Raw genomic sequence first — 20040 nt, forward strand, 5'->3', positions numbered from 1 at the left:
ACCATGTTTCACCGTGGGTATAGTGTTCTTTGGGTTGTAAGCTTCTCCTTTCTTCCTCCAAACGTAAGAAGCATCCATATGGCCAAACAATTCAATTTTTGTTTCGTCAGTCCACAAAATACTTGAGAAAACGGACTCTGGAGAATCACATGGGTCCTAGCAAACTTTAGACGTGCTGCAAGGCGTTTTCCGGTGTGCAATGGAGTCCTTCTTGGTCTTCTTCCTTTCAGACCATTTTCATGCAGAGTCCTTTGCAATGTTTGCCTTGATATTTTTATGCCAGAAGACTCCAGATTTTCTAAAATGTCCTTAGTAGTGGTGGTTGGATTTGCATTAACACTTCTTACAATATTCCGGGTGGCTCTAGCAGACAGTTTCCTTTTCCTTCCTCTGCCAATCAAGTTGTTTGTTGTGGTGTGGCTCTGGAATTTTTTGATGATGCTCTGTACTGTTGCTGTAGGGACCTCAAATTTCTTGGAAATTGACTTGTAACCTAAACCATCCTTATGTGAATTCACAATTTTAGTCCTAAGATCATTACTAAGCTCTTTTTTCTTCCCCATTCTAATAATTTTTATTCTTTTTTTGGTTTTCAGTTGATATCATTTTAATTTCTGAAAAATGCAAAAAACGAAATGAAATTAATCAAAGGTTGTATAAAAGCATTCAAAATAAGAATCAAACAGGAAACAAACAGTCAGAAACTCGATTAATACTGAAAAATAAGGGGGTATGATTATTTTTGAACATTGCAGATTTTATAAATAGCTGTATATTTCTTTTATTACAAGTATCCCGAGATTTTAAATGACGAAAATGATCAGAAGAGGTTTATTAAGAACATGTATCAATATGGACGTAAACAATAAATTCTTACAAAGTTACACCTAATAAACTCAATTTTCAAGAGGGGGTATGAATAATATCGGGCACAAGTGTATATATTTGTATAATATATATATATATTTGTATTATATATATATATATTTGTATTATATATATATATATATATATATATTTGTATTATATATATATATATATTTTTATATTATATATATATATATATTTATATTATATATATATATATATTTATATTATATATATATATATATATTTATATTATATATATATATATATATATATATTATATATATATATATTTTGTATTATATATTTATATTATATATATATATATATATATATATATATATATTATATATATATATATTTGTATTATATATATATATTATATATATATATATATTATATATATATATTTATATTATATATATATATTTATATTATATATATATATTTATATATTTATATTATATATATATATATATATTTATATTATATATATATATATATATATATATTATATTATATATATATTTATATTTATATTATATATATATTTATATTTATATTATATATATATTTATATTATATATATATATATATATTTATATTATATATATATATATATTTATATTATATATATATATATATATTTATATTATATATATATATATATATTTATATTATATATATATATATATATTTATATTATATATATATATATATTTATATTATATATATATATATATATTTATATTATATATATATATATATTTATATTATATATATATATATATATTTATATTATATATATATATATATATTTATATTATATATATATATATATATATTTATATTATATATATATTTATATTATATATATATATATATATATTTATATTATATATATATATATATTTATATTATATATATATTTATATTATATATATATTTATATTATATATATATTTATATTATATATATATATATATATTTATATTATATATATATTTATATTATATATATATATATTTATATTATATATATATTTATATTATATATATATATATATATTTATATTATATATATATATATATATTTATATTATATATATATATATATTTATATTATATATATATATTTATATTATATATATATATTATATTATATATATATATTTATATTATATATATATATTTATATTATATATATATATTTATATTATATATATATATTTATATTATATATATATATATATTTATATTATATATATATATTTATATTATATTATATATATATTTATATTATATTATATATATATTTATATTATATATATATATATATTTATATTATATATATATATTTATATTATATATATATATTTATATTATATATATATATATATTTATATTATATATATATATATATTTATATTATATATATATATATATTTATATTATATATATATATTTATATTATATATATATATTTATATTATATATATATATTTATATTATATATATATATTTATATTATATATATATATTTATATTATATATATATATTTATATTATATATATATATTTATATTATATATATATATTTATATTATATATATATATATATATATATATTTATATTATATATATATATTTATATTTATATAATATATATATATATAATATATATATTTATATAATATATATATTTATATTATATATATATATTTATATTTATATAATATATATATATATAATATATATATTTATATAATATATATATATTTATATAATATATATATTTATGTAATATATTTATATATATATATATATATATTTATATTATATATATTTATATTATATATATATATTTATATTATATATATATATTTATTTTATATATATATTTATATTATATATATATATTTATTTTATATATATATATATATATTTATATTATATATATATATTATATATATATATATATTCCAAGATGGTGGCCAATGTAAATGCAATGCTGTATCGTCTATAGAATGCCTATTTTTCTTACAATAGATTGTCATGCATAATTCTTTCTAAGCAAAAGGAAAAAATTTTTTTCTGAGGAGTATGCGCATGAAAAGATTCAATATTGTCATAATAATTTGATTATTTCAGCCCCCCACCAACAAAAAAAATTGTATTTGTCATGTTTGGCCCCCCTCCTCGTTTGCCAAACTTGAAAAAATGCTACAGGTTACATGTCTCGTTTAACGCTTGGTGGCCAAAAAGATGGTGCTTATTTTACGTTAAATATACATGGAAAAGTGATCACTCTAAAATTTTAATTTTCTTTTTTTTTTCAAAATGTCTTTCATATTATTTATAAAGGCTGTTTAAACGTATTAGGACAAAACAGTAGGTCTTTTCTCTTTTTTTTTTTTTTTTTTTTTTTTAGGCTAGGTCACATCATAAAAATTTACCTTTTTTTTTTAATTAGAAATTTAAGTTTGTAATTTATGAGAATAATGTGAAAAAAGAAGTGTAAATTGTGGTATTTAGAGGGGGGCATTAGATCTTTATTTTTTATTTTATTTTTTTAGGTGTTAAACGACGCTTTGTCACCTCGTAAAAATTTACCGATTTCTGTATAACTGTTTAAAAAAAATAATAAAAACAAACAAATGAAATCTTTTCAGTTTTTCGTAAGTGTTTTTTTTTTATTAATATTTAAAAAAAGAATAAAAGGCAAACATTTCTCTATCTACTCGGAATTATTTTTTCAAGCTAGAAATTTATTGAGATTATCAAATTTTATTTGGTGATAGTTCTTTTTGTTTATGTTCCGAAGGGCAAATAACTATAAAAAAAGATTTTTTAAAAATCGATGTAAGAATAATAATTCCAAATATATTTAATTAAATATATTATCAATATAATTTTTGTTTAAAATTTAATAAATAACAATTTTAAATAGAACACTTATAGCAATTCTCATGCTAGATACCGCTATTTAATAAAATCGATTTTTCTTAATGTAATATACAAATGAGATGATTTCTTAATTGTATATAGTTTTCAAGAATCACACTATATATAGAAATAAATGAGAGAGTAAAGTAAGGATGCTTTTGTATCTATTAATCAAATTGTGAACAAACTAACAATCAATCAGACAGGAATATGAATTTATATATATATACTAGCAGAAGTACCTGTCATTGACTGGGTTCAAAAACAGCCTACAGAAAATGGACTGTGATTGATGAAAATATGATAGGTTATGAAAAGGAGCGGGTTGTAAAGAAATAGGTTTTGATACTCCAAAATTTTACCCTAAGCAAAATATGATGAAAGTAAAGATAATTTTCGCGAAAATATTTTTATATCAACTTTGTTTCCATTCATAGCCAAGAGTGACCAACAAAATGATGTTTCCTTACAAAGAGAAAGTGTTATATAATATAAAATATACAAGAAATAAATGTTACCATAGTCAATAAAAGTTACTTTTATGGTAGAAAAGTTCATTGGTTTGTATTTTTAAGTAGTTTGTAAAAAAAATTTTTTTTTTTTTTTAATTCATGAACCGGTTTAAAAAAAAATTAAAATGGCAGCGACTTTGAAATGGAGAACCCCGTTTTCAATTTGAAGGAGGGGCACTTGAGCATTCTGTGTTAACAATTTAAGAGAGTTCCGTCAACGTAAGGAATATTTATAAACATATTTTAATGTTTTCCGTTATTTTGTGCTTGAGGAATATTCGATTATGGCATGTGTAGTTTATATAAAAATTCATTTAGGTAGTTATCGCCTCAAATTTTGTTTTAATTTCGGTTCGCTGAAATTATTTCAAGTAAAAAGCATTAAAAACTATTTCAAAACAACAAAAAAAAGCATGAACTGAACTTTTATTGACTATGGTAACATTTATTTCTTGTATATTTATTTTTTCGGGTAGTCGTTTGTTGGCTTTTCTGCTAAACACTCTTATTAAATAATATCGACGAAATATCAAAAAACAAAGAAACAAAAAGAGTTTTGAAAAATAATGAAACTTTACTTACTTTAGTAAAATAATCCGAAAAAGCAAAATGGGATCTTAAAAAAGTAAACACGTAATTACTTTAGTTTTTTAAAGTAAAGAATCGATATAAATATGAATAAGAAGAAAATGGCGTCCTTTTCAAGCAGAACAGCTTCGTTTCAGTTTTACAGTATTGAACGGTGTAGTATTGCACCGTCGGATTCAGGGTTGTATTATTGTAATGTAAAGAACACACAGAAAGGGTTGTAATCAACTGAATTCCTTCTAGTACACTGACAAAAAAGCTTAAGCAAATATATAAATAAAAATAAAAAGGTTATGTAAATGTTTTTAAAAAGACACGTAATCACGTGAGCAGGATTTTTTCCTGTTCACACGATAACAAGTAACGTTCTTATTTTTTATTATTTATCTAATTTCGTTTTAATTTCGGTTCGCTGAAATTATTTCAAGTAAAGAGCATTAAAAACTATTTCAAAACAAAAAAAACATGAACTGAACTTTTATTAACTATGGTAATATATATATTCATTTTTTTAAATTTATTTCTTTTATTGACTATGGTAATATATATTTATTTATTTATAATTATTATATATATATATATATATATATATATATATATATATATATATTTTATTGACTATGGTAATATATATTTTTTTTTTCGGGTAGTCGTTTGTTGGCTTTTCTGCTAAACACTCTTACTAAATAATATCAATGAAATATCAAAAAACAAAGAAACAAAAACAGTTTTGAAAAATAATGAAGCTTTACTTACTTTAGTAAAATAATCCGAAACAGCAAAATGGGATATTAAAAAAGTAAACACGTAATTACTTTAGTTTTTTAAAGCAAAGAATCAATATGAATAAGAAGAAAATGGTGCCCTTTTCAAGCAGAACAGCTTTGTTTCAGTTTTACAGTATTGAAAGGTGTAGTATTGTGGCGTCGGATTCAGGGTTGTACTATTGTAATGTAAAGAACATGCAGAAAGGGTTGTAATCAACTGAATTCCTTCTTGTACACTGACAAAAAAAAGCTTAAACAGATATAAAAATAAAAAGGTTATGTAAATGTTTTTAAAAAGACACGCAATCACGTAAACAGGATTTTTTCTTTCTTTTGACACGATAACAAGTAACGTTCTTATTTTTTATTATTTATCTATTTTCGAAAGAGTGCCACGTGCAAGTTAAGAAGGAAAAAAACAGTTATGCAAAATTTGTGTCGAGAATTGTCTAAAGTTCCGACTTTTTTTTGGCTTTCACTTTAATAAGAACGTGAATTTATGAGGTGAATTTATTCGACACAATATGATTCAACTCCAAAAAATAAATAAAAGCTAACGTAAATTAAGATTAAAGTTAAGGTGTTGTTGTGGACCCTCACCCCTTTTAAAAAACCTTGTTAAACTTTGTGACATATTTACATTCTATGGAGGTCAGGCGCGAACAAACACCCAATAATTTTATTATACCATATTTCTTCAAACTGAAACATAATTATCAAAGTATACATCCGCAAATAGATATGAAAAGTCTTTGTTAAAGTTTGTGCCGTATTTCCATGGAGTACAGGCGCGAACGCAGGCCCCACAATTTTATTATACCAGCCCTATTTAAGTTGAAACGTACTTATCAAAGTATTCTTATGTACATCTATATTAAAAACCCTTCTAAACTTTTTTTTTTTTTTTTTTTTCCATGCTTTGGGGGCCAGGTGTGAACGTAGACCCCACAATTTTTATGAGCCACCGTACTGCCAGATCAAACATACCCATTCCTGATCCTCAATACATCTATCATTATATGTAATCAGTTTTTTAAAATAGTCAACTATATAGGAGCCTATTCGTGACCACACACAGATCTTCAGCTTTATATTATAGAAGATATATATAATTTTTTTTCTGCTTGGGAAAGTTGATGAAACAAAGAATTGCAATCTCCGGAAATAAGTTGACTAGAAAAACTCTTTTCCTCCAAAATGCTGAGTTTTTATCTATGATATAAAAAAACAATCAAACTATGTGTTATTATAAAATGGAAACAATCATCAAATTAGAAAATACTATGAGCAAATAGTCAATTAATGAAATATCATTTTCTAAAATGATATATTAATAAGTTAAGCATAGGATGTCAATTGCATATACGTGAATGTATATTAGATTGTTCTATTTTGAATGTGAATGTAGTGTTTTAATTCCATTGTCAGTTTGGTAAGTGACCAAACTTTATAAAAAAGTTTTTCAAAGAAAAAGGCAAAACTCAACCCTTTTGAATGCTAATTAAATAACTTAAACATGAATTCCTTTTGTTTATATAAAAACTAGCTTAAGTTATTTGATTCATATTGTTTCCAAAACCTGAAGATTATATGAAAATTGGCTAAAGCAGTCATTGCTAAATGCCCGTTTGGGAATATATTTTATTTTAATGTAAAAAACAAAAAAATGAAATTAAGTGTTTTAAATTTTTCTCTGGTAATTTTGTAATATTTGTACATTTTTAACTTCATCAGTTTTCGATTACATAATAAAAAGAAAGTATTTATAGTTATTTAGTGGGCTTTTTGTTAATTCCCACTGTCCCCAGTGGAATGAATAAAACAAAATTAGACCCCTACTTGCCTTCTGTCAACTATGAATGAAATTAACCCCTTGAACCACTGTTGCAATTCAGCTCACGCACATAGCCCAATGATGTCCGGCAACAGGGTCCTTATTAGAGGTAAGCCAGATTAGGACTTCCCAGTTAAAAATTTCCCTTTATTTGTGTGTGCTTTTATTTATTTTTTTAAAATTTTTTAGCATTGTTATTTTCTTTTACAAAACTAAGATCTTGATCTCATTTTCTTTGATTTTTAATGAACTTGTCATATGAAAACTTATGGATACTTTTTAAATTTTAAAATATAATTCTGATAGTATTTATAGCCATTTTTTTTTTTTTTTTTAAATAACAAATTGAAAGATTTTTTTTTTAGTGCCTTATTTAAAAAAAAAAAAAATTGGGAAGTTTTTTTTTTTTGTTTTTTTTTTTAATAACTGGTCGCATTGTTAATTTCATTGATTCTCCAATCGATTCTTTTTTTTTTTAACTAGCAGGGCTACCCAGCATTGCCTAGGAGATTAGCAAGTAATTTTATTTAATTAATAACAATTAATTTCCTGTTGTCACATGTGAGGTAAAACTTATCCCTCCACATCACAAGAAAATTTCAAGTTAAATCCGACTTAAAGAACAAATGCACAATGAAAAAGTTTTACAAAAAAAAAAAAAATTAAATTAATCAATTCTGTCTCACATCCGTAAATAAAAGTTCCTTGTTCCCATAGATTCATTCCTATTTTAGTCAGAAATATTAATTACAAGGTAATATTTTTTGTGTGTCTATTAAAAGATTTTATTTTTATTATGTTAAGATTGTTTTGTTTAGTTTGTTTATAAAATAACTTGGCATACATGATTATTAAAGCATATATATGTTCATTTTTATTATATAGATTTTAACTAACTTTTAACTAATTTCTTTTTTAGGCATTCATTTATATTTTAGACTTCATATTTCATATGACCAGTTGTGTAAGAAACCAATTTTATGAAATGCTTACTTAGTAATGTTGCTTTCTTAATTTTTTTTTTTTATCTTTAAACAACATTATAAATCTTGTATATAATTAATCTATGCACACTTCATTAGCATGCTATACACAGATACCTATATTTTTGCAGCAAATCCTTCTTTCGTCAAGTTTGATTAAAAATTGTTTTCTTTGTTCCATATTTAAAAAAATTATTTTCTTTAAACAATCTTCTGCATATAAGGAGTAATTGGTATAGCAAATATCCACAATTGTTTTATGGTTCATCTTCAACGCTTTCCATCTCTGACATTATCATCATCAATAGGCATTTTGTTGTTGTTTATTTGTAGTAATTATTTGAATCCATTATTTTGGTGAGAGAACTATACACAACAAAGAATACAATCAACGAACATCTGAAAAATTCTAATCTCCAACACCAAAATAATACATGAAAAATGGAGCTGAGATCATTTTTAAATCAAGAAATTTAACATAAACAACAACTGTCTTACAAAATCATCTCGGCTTCATTTTTCTAAAATGTTATTTTTTTGTAAATGTCATTTCTTTTGGAAGTTTAAAAAAAAAACAAAAACAAAAAAAACTAGAAAACTGACTATTTCTCCACTGAATTTGTTGTTGTGTTGTACAATACTTTTTTGTAATACTATCTTTTATTTCCACAATTTTTCTGTTTATTCTATAGTTCCTGCATTTCATGGTATAAACTAGACACCTGTTTTGCGAGTAAATAATGGTCTTTGGTTGTATGAAGGTCACAGGCAGGTCATATTGTAACGCTTTCGTAAATCTTTAATATTCAACAAAAAAAAACATATGGGAAGCACATTGTCTTTTCATATAAACGTTCACTTGTGCGTTTTTAATGAATGCTTACTTGTGCACACATGCATTATCGCTAGTGAGCAATCAAGGAATATTTCAATTAAATTTTTTTTTTTTTTTAACATATGGTCTTAATTCTTTCCATTGTTGTTTTCCATGTGTGTGACCATTGATACTGATACTTGGTGCATCGTCTAGTGACTGTGATCAGCTGTTTAACTCAAGACGAATAAAACTCACGTATGGAAACATAAGGCGGTTTTAAAGGTTTTATCGGGGAGGGAAGTTCATTCATTAGGGGAGAGATCAAAATTAATTCCTTAATACGTGACTATTTCTTATGTAATCATCAACACCAGCTTCTAGCGGGTTTTTTCTAGGTGTATTGGGTCCATCTCCATTCGCCATCAGGCTATCCAGACATGTACTTAATGTAACACTTCCAAAATCATTACTAGTTAACATAATCTCTACCTACGAGCGTAGGATCCTGATATATAATACTATGAAGATGAGAGTAATCAAAGGTTCAATGTTACTTTGAAATTATTTTATTTTTTTATTATATTATTTTTTTATTTTATTTATTGAGTTCTGAAAACAATGGTTATTTTTATTTACTAATGAATCGTCATTTATTAAAATTAAAAGCCACTCAAGGATAAGAGTTAATGAGATTAATGATGAAAAATATGAGAAAACTAGAAACAATGTATGAAATGGACAAAATATAATTTTTATAAGGACGGTTTATAATATAAAAAGTATTTGTTGATGTTTAATTTGAAGATGACCATGTTGTAGTCGACAGATGAACAATCTTGTGGCAATGTATTCTTCAGATGGGAGTTTCTTGGAAAGAAACTCTGTTCATGAGATTCTGTTTGATGTTAAGCACATGAAGAAAGTTTTTGCTAAAAAATTTTAAAATGAATGAGATGGTATGTAGTTGCTCACCTTGTATGGAAATAACGATAGAGTAGAAAAAGACTAGCAACATCTCTTCTGTGAGAAAAGGATGTGAAAGAATGGAAGAGATCATTTTGTATTCAGCTGCAAAGTTGGTTCTAAGAGCTTATCAAAACAAGGGACTTTTTCAAGAAGAGAGCCATTCATTTTGACTGGGATAGAACAATGATCTGTATATTGGTGGTAAAAATAGAAAGAGCTTTTCAAATCACCTTAAACGATCTGCAAAATCAATGATTGGATTATGAAGAACTGTATTGGATTTTTATTTGAAAGAATTCATGACATGAAAGTTATAGTGACAGAATGCCTATTTTTGAAATGCTGTGAAACGGTTCTATGCATAACCTCATTTTATTTAAGATTTAGCTACAAGACTAATTAACAAAAAATTAAAATAAATTTATTGTTTAACATGTATTTTTTTTGTTTTATTTTAAAACAACACAACTGGAGGGATGGTGATAGTGTCTGATCAAAAATGCAAACCATTGATTTAGTTCGAACATCCAACATTTCTTGGAAAACAAACTGAAAGAATTAACAGGATTTCTACACATGATGAGAATTGATGATTCACATCATTTAGATTATTTGTACTACTATTCTCATCTTCAATGTTTTTCTCACAATGCTTTGCCCAATGTAACCTTGGACTTCTTTAGGTGCATAGTTTTTGAGAATCCCTATCTGGTCAAGATTGACAGAACAAGAACAATCTAACTCCATAGATTAAATAAACGGTTTAGTTTGAAATTCTGTATAGGTTATCAAGTTCGACATACAGATTACTAAATTAGGAAAAATGTAATTGAAGTAGATCATTGCCCAAAATGTGAAAATAACCATGAGAATAGTAGTAGTAGTAGTAGTAGTTTATTAATTTAGTTTTATTTTTTAAAACTATGCAATAAGTTAAATTGAACACTAAAGTGTTTTTACTTAAATCGGGCCTTAAATAGCAAAGTAAATATTAAAAAAATTTATTTAATAATTTGATCTTTTTGAAGTTTATAATTTGGTATTTTTCCTTTAAAAACAATTTACAATTTAATTTGTTGCATAGTTCTAAAAAAAAAAAAAAATTTTCATTAGTAAATAAGAATAAAAAAACAGATTTTAAATGCAATAATATATATATATATATATATATAATTCTTGCATTTTCATGTCAAGTCATTAGAAAGCAGCCAAGTACGTTTGCAGTAAAATGTTAAGTACAGTTTATTTTTAGTATAAAAAGGAATTAAGGAGAAATTATAGAGTATTATTGCCACATCTTGGCTAGTGCAGTAGTTTTTCCTTCTTAGACAGGGTCCGAAGAAGAGTTACGATCGTAAAAGGTCCCACACTATCAACTAAACTTCAACCTCTGTCTTATAGTCAAAATATTGCATCCCTGTGTCTGTTTCACAAGTATTTTAATGGAATGTACTCTCATGAACTTGTAGCATTTGTGCAATTTGAATGATCCAGACTGACCTAACAGGTGGCAAAAACCCGCCCCTTCACTGTTGAAGTCTTTAAATACCAGAAAATTTTCTACTCTAAAAGTTTCTTCCCTCAGACTGCTAGACTTTGGAATTCCTTCCCTGTTTCCTGCTTCTCTGACTATACTAACATGCAGAAGTCATGGTTCTCTGTTTGACATGATCTCAAATACTAGTCCCTTACGTCCAAATGGCAATATGCCTTGTTTGGTGTGAAAATAATAATAATAATAAAAAAAACCATAACAAAAAAAATGTGAAATCTGAAATAATTTACATGTCTTTTACATTATGAAAAGCTCATTTTCTTCTCATTTCTCATGACTTTTCACTCCCTTAAATCTGATTTGTGATAACGCCTTTTATGTGTTTTTTCTGTTTCTCTTTTCAGAACAATTTCAGGCGAGCAGCATCAGCAGTAATAAACAAGGTCGGGACATGGCCAGCGTTTTGCAGGAACGGCTCGCTGCTCAAACTGATGGTGACCTTGGTATGAAATCTTTCCTTTTACTTCTACATCTGATTTGTTATTTAAATGGCAAAGTGTAAATGCCACCTTTCAAATTTTCAATATGATTTATACATCCATAACATCATCCACACGTTTTATTATTTATAATTTCTCATCTTTACACAAACAAAATGCAAAGGAATGTAATTGATTAAATGCCAACAACCCAAGAAGATGCCATGCAATTTGAGTAAAAAATAAATCTGTAAACAAGAGAAGTATATTTAAGCAAATAAATGATAGCATTGTCTGCTGACACAGAAGTAAAAAGTAAATTTATTCACAAGAATATTCATTTTTTTTAATTTGACATCTTAATCGACAAATACCCCTCCCCTTGGTTCAGTTAAATAAAAATGTGTCTGCACATAATATTTCAAATTTGATAAGTTTTTAAATGGAATTTTTAGGGAAGAAAATAAATAAAAATAGTTTGAAAGAAAAATGAATAATTGGAGAATCAAGTAAGAAGTTGTGATCATTTAAGCTTTTTTCCTTATTAACGCTCATTATTTTGATTCTAATAGCAATGTTTATTTTTCTTATTACTCCTACAGATGAAGAAGCCCTTGGAGAACGAATTGATATCGATAATGTTACGTCTTCCCGAGATATCCTCCGAAAGAAAATAAGTAAGTTACTCCAGTGATGAATCTTCATGTCAAGTTAAGAGTTTGGTGCTTTGCGGTTTCTCTTATAAAACCAGAGAAGCCGTTTTCTTATGCAAACAAGAAAGTGAGAAACATTTTTCTTGTGAAAAAAATAAAAAAAAATGTTCATTTAAAAAAAAAATTGTTATTAATCATCATGTGCATCAATGTTATAATATAGAAAGGAAACTTAAATTTATAAGACGGCAATACAATGCAGAGGTGTAATAGATAGACACAAACTGAAGCAAATTAAAATATAATGGTAGAATAACTGATGCAGACTCCCCTTTTATTAATATAATATATTTTTTTAAAACTATTTTCACATGTATTGTGTTTTTACTTGCCTTAGCATGGTTAAATAGAGAATCTGTATTGTAATATTTCGGGAAAACTTACCTTCGTCAAACATGTTCGACTTTCACACATGCATGTTATAGCTATTGTAAAAATGAGCAAATTCTGCTTTAAGCAAACTACATTAACCTATTTATGTTAATTGTGTGATATTAAATTACTAAATATAATTTTTACTTTTTGTGAATATTAGGGATAAGATTTATGAAAATAACTTTATTGAAATTAGTTCTATCTACCCGGCATTATTATATGGAATATTTTTTTAAGATTTTGAAAATTAAGTCCTTAAATTATTGAGCCAAATTGTTATTAAATTACTATAAGTAAATTAGGCACTTGTGCATTACAAGTTGATATCTTAAAATCAAAATAATGAATTTTAATTAAAAACCCTAGTACATATGTATGTGTCATGTCAAAATTAGTAAAAATTACATAAAATGATTCAGTAGATCTGCTAGTAGTTTTTTGCAAAAAAAAAAAAAATTGCTATTATCACCTGCCGTTTTCTAATTTGAAGTAGCGAAAATTAATAAAACAAGGGTGATAAGTCAGTTTGTCATACGGAAAAGACTAAACCACTAAAACATCATTCGATTAATCTTATTTTTTCTTATAATTATTTTTCTGTTATCATTTTTTGTCATTTTTACTAATTTCGACATGTAGTTACATAAGTGTTTTTACTTAAAACGCATGTTTTAAATATCCATTTATACTGCACAGCAACATAAATTTTGTTTAAATTAATGTTTTAATCTCTACTTATAAACTAAGTTGGCTAAAAAATGCTTCCAAAACATTTAATGAAAATTTAAGGATTTTAAAGAAAGTTTAAATGCTTCCAAATTCCTTTCAAATTTCAAAGGATTACTTCATTTTTCTAACTCAACAAAAGATTAACGTAGATATTTGTTTACATAAAACAAACTGAAATGCATTATGGATAGTTACTTTTTAAATTATTTACATTTTTATTATTGAATAATAGCTGTCCTTGCTTGGCATTTTCTAGCATTATTCTTTCATTAATATTAACATTGAAATTTAAAAAAAAACGTTATCCTTTAAAAAAAAAGAAAGGCAGTTTTCCGAACAGTAGAAAGGAACCTAATAGTGATAAATACAAAGGTAATTCTCTTTGTTCTTGAGATGGTTTAATTTTATAATCATTTCTCAAATAAATGAAGTCGAATTACATTTTTTTTTCTTGCTAAGAACATGTGCCAATGCTGCACAAAACAAAAACCCCTGATAAACCAGAATCAAGTATTGATTTTGTATGACAAAAACAAGCAAAGCTATCAATGAACAAAATTGATAAACTGACTTTATTATATAAATAATAATATTGCATTTAAAAAATTTGGTTGCAAAGGACATTTGTATACGGTACCTTCAATAAGTTTTCAATCTTTTTTCATATGAGCACTTTTCTTGATAGTACACACACGAAACTCTCATCCCCTTCAAAGTAATCTCCTCCAGTTGCAATGCACTTGTTGTACCGTTCCAACAACTTCTGGGAGGTCTCATGAAAGTCCTCTTGTGTGAGCGTGTGAATAACCCTCATCACAACCTCTTTCATCTCCACGATTGTCTCGGCCCTGTCGGTGGGGCATTAGAATACGCCGACTGCCCCCTTGCAGAGGATAAAAGTCCCTCAATGGGGTTACCTATTGGCCGTGGGCAGCAACCCGTGATGCCTAGGAAAAGGATCCTGGTGGCTGAGCAACTGATGCCGAGGGAAAATAAAGGTATCAGTTGCAGCACTCCACTTTGGCCTTGTACTAGGCTAGACGGGCGATCAGAAAGGCCCGATCCGATCAATCAGCTAGTCATGTCAAGCCCTAACACTTACATTGAAAATGTCAACTATAACATTTAAAAAAAAATAAATAAATAAATAAACAAATCTAAAGATAATACAACATCTTATTACTACAAACATAGATAAACCAGGTAAGTGTTACAAGGCGATGGCAAGGATCAATCAATTGATGAGATAAAACCACATAACTGCTCCCTAACCAATGTTTCTATCAAACTGGGAAAGAAGAAACTAAAGGAGGAAACAGGAAATGATGGAACAAACTCAATCAATTGAATATATCTCTTTTGTATCCCTGGGTTGAAAGGGCGAATGGGTTTCCCCCCCTAACATTTTCTCACAGTTTCTGGCTCCGAGGAGGGTGGGGAGTAAAAGAGATGAAAATCGAAACAAACTTCCATGGATATAATAAACCCAAACAAAAAACCCAGAAACCAAAAAAATAAAACAAAATCGAAAAGAACCCACTCTGGCATAACCAGCTCAGACAATGAACAAAAATATAACTATGAAATAATTGATAAAGAAAAATACCCAAGATTCATAGTAATCGAAACCTTAGAAGGAAAAAAGATCAGCGATCTTTCTCTATTCTTAATTGAAAAAATACTGTCTCAAAACAGCAAAAACAATGAAAAATGGCAACTATAAAGATGCAAAAAACATCTTAGAAATGGAAAAATTCCATATCTATAAATGCAAAAGTTATGCCCATGAAAGATTAAACACATCAAAAGGTGTCATAAAAAGCCATGAATTAACCTTGGCTACAGCAGAAGAAATAGAAAATGCCCTAAGAAAACAGGGAGTAATCGATCATGTTCGAATAAACATAAAAAGGAATGGTCAAACCCTACCTACAAAAACCTACGTACTAACATTCAATACACCAAAAATTCCCAAAGAAATAAAAATCGGATACACAATAGAAAAAGTAGAACAATATATACCAGCCCCTCTGAAATGTGTCAAGTGTCTTAAATATGGACATAACAGAGAAACATGAAAAGGACAGAAAATATGTGGAAAATGTGGCTTAAAAGAACCTAACCACACTGAAAGTGAATGCCCCAATGAAACAAAATGCCCAAATTGCTAAGAAAAACACCCAGCATACTGTAAAATATGCAAAATCTTCAAAAAAGAAATAGCTGAAATAAAATACAAACAAAACGTATCCTTTCCTGAAGCAAGGAAAATAGCAAACTCTCGAGAAAAAATAAACACTTACGCAGACATCACAAAAATTTCAGATCAAACAAACCAAACCCATTACCAAGACCTATTTAAGCTAATCTCCGAACTCAAAAATCTAATTGAAACTTTAAAAACAAACCAAAACGGAAACAACAAGAAACAAATACTAGTATCTTCTAAAACTCAGTCAAATGATCTAAAAGAAGTCTCAAAGAACAAAACAGAACCCGAACAACAAAAACCACAAATAAACCGTGAAAGATCCAAATCACGAACAAGGACAAAAGAAGATAAACACACAATATCTGGAAAGATGGAAACAGAATGGGGAAAACACAAATCCTCTTTCCAAAAACCAAAATAAACAAAAAACAGAAATAATATTAATCGAAAATGAAAATAAATTTGAATTGATTGAAATCGAGAATCACAGAAATAAATCTAGCTCCAAAAACAGAACTGACCAGGAGGAGAAAATGGAGACTGAGGAACCAAACAGTTTAAATAAACACAAAACAAAAACCACTCAAAACACAGATCAATAGAATACTAGATATAAAAACCTAAACAAAAACCAAACAGTTAAAAAAAAAACAAAAAAAAAACGAACTTATTTATGCAAATGAATAAAAACATCATACAGTGGAACTGCAGAGGCATAAAACCAAACTACGAAGAAATCAAACATATAATAGCACAATATAACCCCAGCATAATAGGCCTACAGGAAACTCTTCTAAAAGAAACGGACACCATCAACTTCAAAGGATACCACATTTACAATCAAACAAATAGATCACAAACAGATAACCGACCAATAGCTGGCACCTCAATTATAATAAAAAAAACAGATACCACATATAAAATTACAACTCCAAACAAACCTTCAAACAATAGCAATTAAAGCTACACTCCACCGACCAACAACTATTTGTTCAATCTACATTCCACATAAACTAAATAAAACCGAAATTGAAGATCTGATAACACAACTCCCCACACCTTTTATATTAATGGGGGACTTCAACGCCCATAACAATGTGGGGATGTGAGAATATTAACCAAACTTGGAAAATCATTGAATCATTACTGGAATCACCCGAAATAGCTATATTTAACGACAAAAAACACACATACCTTCACCCAGGCACAGGAATGACATCAGCTATTGACCTAACACTATGCTCCCCTCCAATATTTATGGACTTCCAATGGGAGGTACATAACGACTAGTGCGGCAGCGATCACTTCATAATTTTTCTCAAAACCCAAAAACCTGCAACAGAAGAAACAAAACCAAAATGCCAAATCTATAAAGCTAACTGGACTGAATTTAACAAACTTTGTACAAACTTAATTAATAAAGAAATAGTTAACAAACCAGATCCTATGTTAGCCTTCACCAATATGCTAAACAAAATAGCAATCAAGACAATCCCAAAATCTTCCACTAAACCACACCCAAAATCAACGCCATGGTTCACAACAAAATGTAAAGAAGCAATAACCAACAGGAAAAAAATGCTAAAACACTTCAAACATCCTACAAAACCCAACCTTCAAAAATACCTACAAGCACGAGCAAAAGCACGCTATAATTTAAAAAAAAAAGCAAAAAAGAAACCTGGCAGAATTTTATTTCCAAATTGAACAACACGCCATCAAAAAAAAACATGGGAAATAATAAGAAAAATATCTGGAAAAAAACTTGGAACACCAATAAATAATATAAGTACACCAAATGGTAGACAAATTATAGACAAAAAAGAAACCTGGCAGAATTTTATTTCCAAATTGAACAACACGCCATCAAAAAAAAACATGGGAAATAATAAGAAAAATATCTGGAAAAAAACTTGGAACACCAATAAATAATATAAGTACACCAAATGGTAGACAAATTATAGACAAAAAAGAAATAGCAAACATAATTGCAAATGAATTCAGCCAAAACTCATCATCCAACCACTACTTCCCCAAATTCCCAAAATATAAAAACAACGCAGAAAAAGAAAAACTCAACTTCACATCCAATAACAAAGAATACTATAACACCTCTTTCACTATAACAGAACTAAAAAATGCAATTCATAAAAGTAAAGATACAGCTACCGGTCCAGACGACATCCACTATCAATTTCTAAAACACATGCCAGACACATCTCTCAACATTCTCTTACGGATAATTAACAGCATATGGTGGACTAACAATTTCCCAAAACACTGGCTCGAATCCAATATCATCCCAATTCCTAAAGCAGGAAAAGATCACTCCAACCCTACCGATTATCGTCCCATCGCCCTAACAAGCTGTATATGCAAAACAACAGAAAGGATGGTCAATGCAAGACTAATGTGGCATTTAGAAAAATATAACCTCATTTCTACACACCAAAGCGGATTTAGACAAAATCAAGGTTCTAATGACCAACTTATTCGACTAGAAACATATATGTAATGGTCTAATAAGAAACCATCACATGGTTTCAATCTTTTTTGATATCGAAAAAGCGTATGACACCAGGTGGAGGTACGGAATCTTGAAAGATATTCATAATATGGGAATCAGAGGAAGCCTAGCAAAATTTATCCAAGAATTTCTATTCCACAGAACTTTTAAAGTATGCTTAGGAAATATAACATCAGATCAATACACACAAGAAACAGGGGTACCACAGGGCAGTGTAGTATCTGCCACCCTTTTTCTAATTAAATTCAACGGTATAATCGAAAATGTTAACATGGAATTCGAAAAAACGCTATATGTTGATGACTTTTCAATAACTTGCTCATCACCAAATATGCCAACTATCGAAAGACAAATGCAACATTGCCTTAACAAAATAGATTTTTGGGTCAACCAAAATGGATTCAAAATGTCCAAAAACAAAACCACATGTATCCACTTTTGTAAAAAACGAAAATACCACCTTGACCCACAGCTCAAACTAGATGGGCAACTAATACCAGTAGTACAACATACCAAATTTCTAGGGATCATTTTTGATAATAAACTAAAGTTCAAGGAGCACATTAACAAATTAAAACAAAAATGCTTAAAAACAATAAATATCTTAAAAATAGTATCAAAACTAGACTGGGGAGCAGACCAAGATACAATGCTCAAAATATACCGTTCACATATTAGATCCAAACTGGACTATGGTTGTGCCATATACAGCTCTACTTACAAATCCTACAAAAACAAATTACTAACAATACAGAATTAAAGTTTAAGACTTAGCCTGGGAGCCTATCAAACTTCACCAATGGAAAGCCTGCATGTAGAAGCCCAAGAACTACCCCTGCATTTAAGATGGGAAAAATTAGCGTTACAATATGCAACAAAACTACAAAGCAACCCCGAAAACCCAACATACAAAACTACCTTCAACCCACAATGTACAAACTTTTATTCAGGGAAACCAAAAAGTATACCTTCCTTTGGACACAGAATTAAAGAAATAATACATCAAATCAATGAAAACCCCGACAATATAATTACTCAAAAAATAAACGACAGACCACCATGAACATTACACAAACCAAAAACCGACATAACACTTACTGCTTATAAGAAAAACATTAAAAGTAATATAACAAACAGAAGCAACTTCGGGGAACTAAGAGAAAAACATGCAGAATACATAGAAATATACACGGATGAGTCTAAAATTATAAATGGAACAAGTGCAGCATGC

General features: G+C 27.3%; 1 protein-coding gene across 10 annotated transcripts in view; it reads left to right on the forward strand.

Annotated features, from left to right (window-relative positions):
• LOC145293007 (histone-lysine N-methyltransferase SETDB1-B-like) overlaps positions 1 to 20040 on the forward strand; it is a 166276-nt gene that overhangs the window by 77540 nt on the left and 68696 nt on the right. For 6 of the 10 annotated variants that reach the window (XM_080139265.1, XM_080139270.1, XM_080139269.1 and 3 more), the window contains exons 16-18: positions 7575 to 7622; positions 12179 to 12277; positions 12856 to 12930. In XM_080139265.1, the coding sequence (XP_079995391.1) occupies positions 7575 to 7622; positions 12179 to 12277; positions 12856 to 12930 (222 nt within the window). The remainder of the gene's footprint in view (positions 1 to 7574; positions 7623 to 12178; positions 12278 to 12855; positions 12931 to 20040) is intronic. The other 4 variants (XM_080139271.1, XM_080139274.1, XM_080139273.1 and 1 more) reach the window with 1 other exon arrangement.

This window comes from Euprymna scolopes, chromosome 14 (assembly GCF_053919585.1).
Source record: "Euprymna scolopes isolate OS-2025 chromosome 14, ASM5391958v1, whole genome shotgun sequence".
NCBI classification, from domain to species: domain Eukaryota; kingdom Metazoa; phylum Mollusca; class Cephalopoda; order Sepiida; family Sepiolidae; genus Euprymna; species Euprymna scolopes.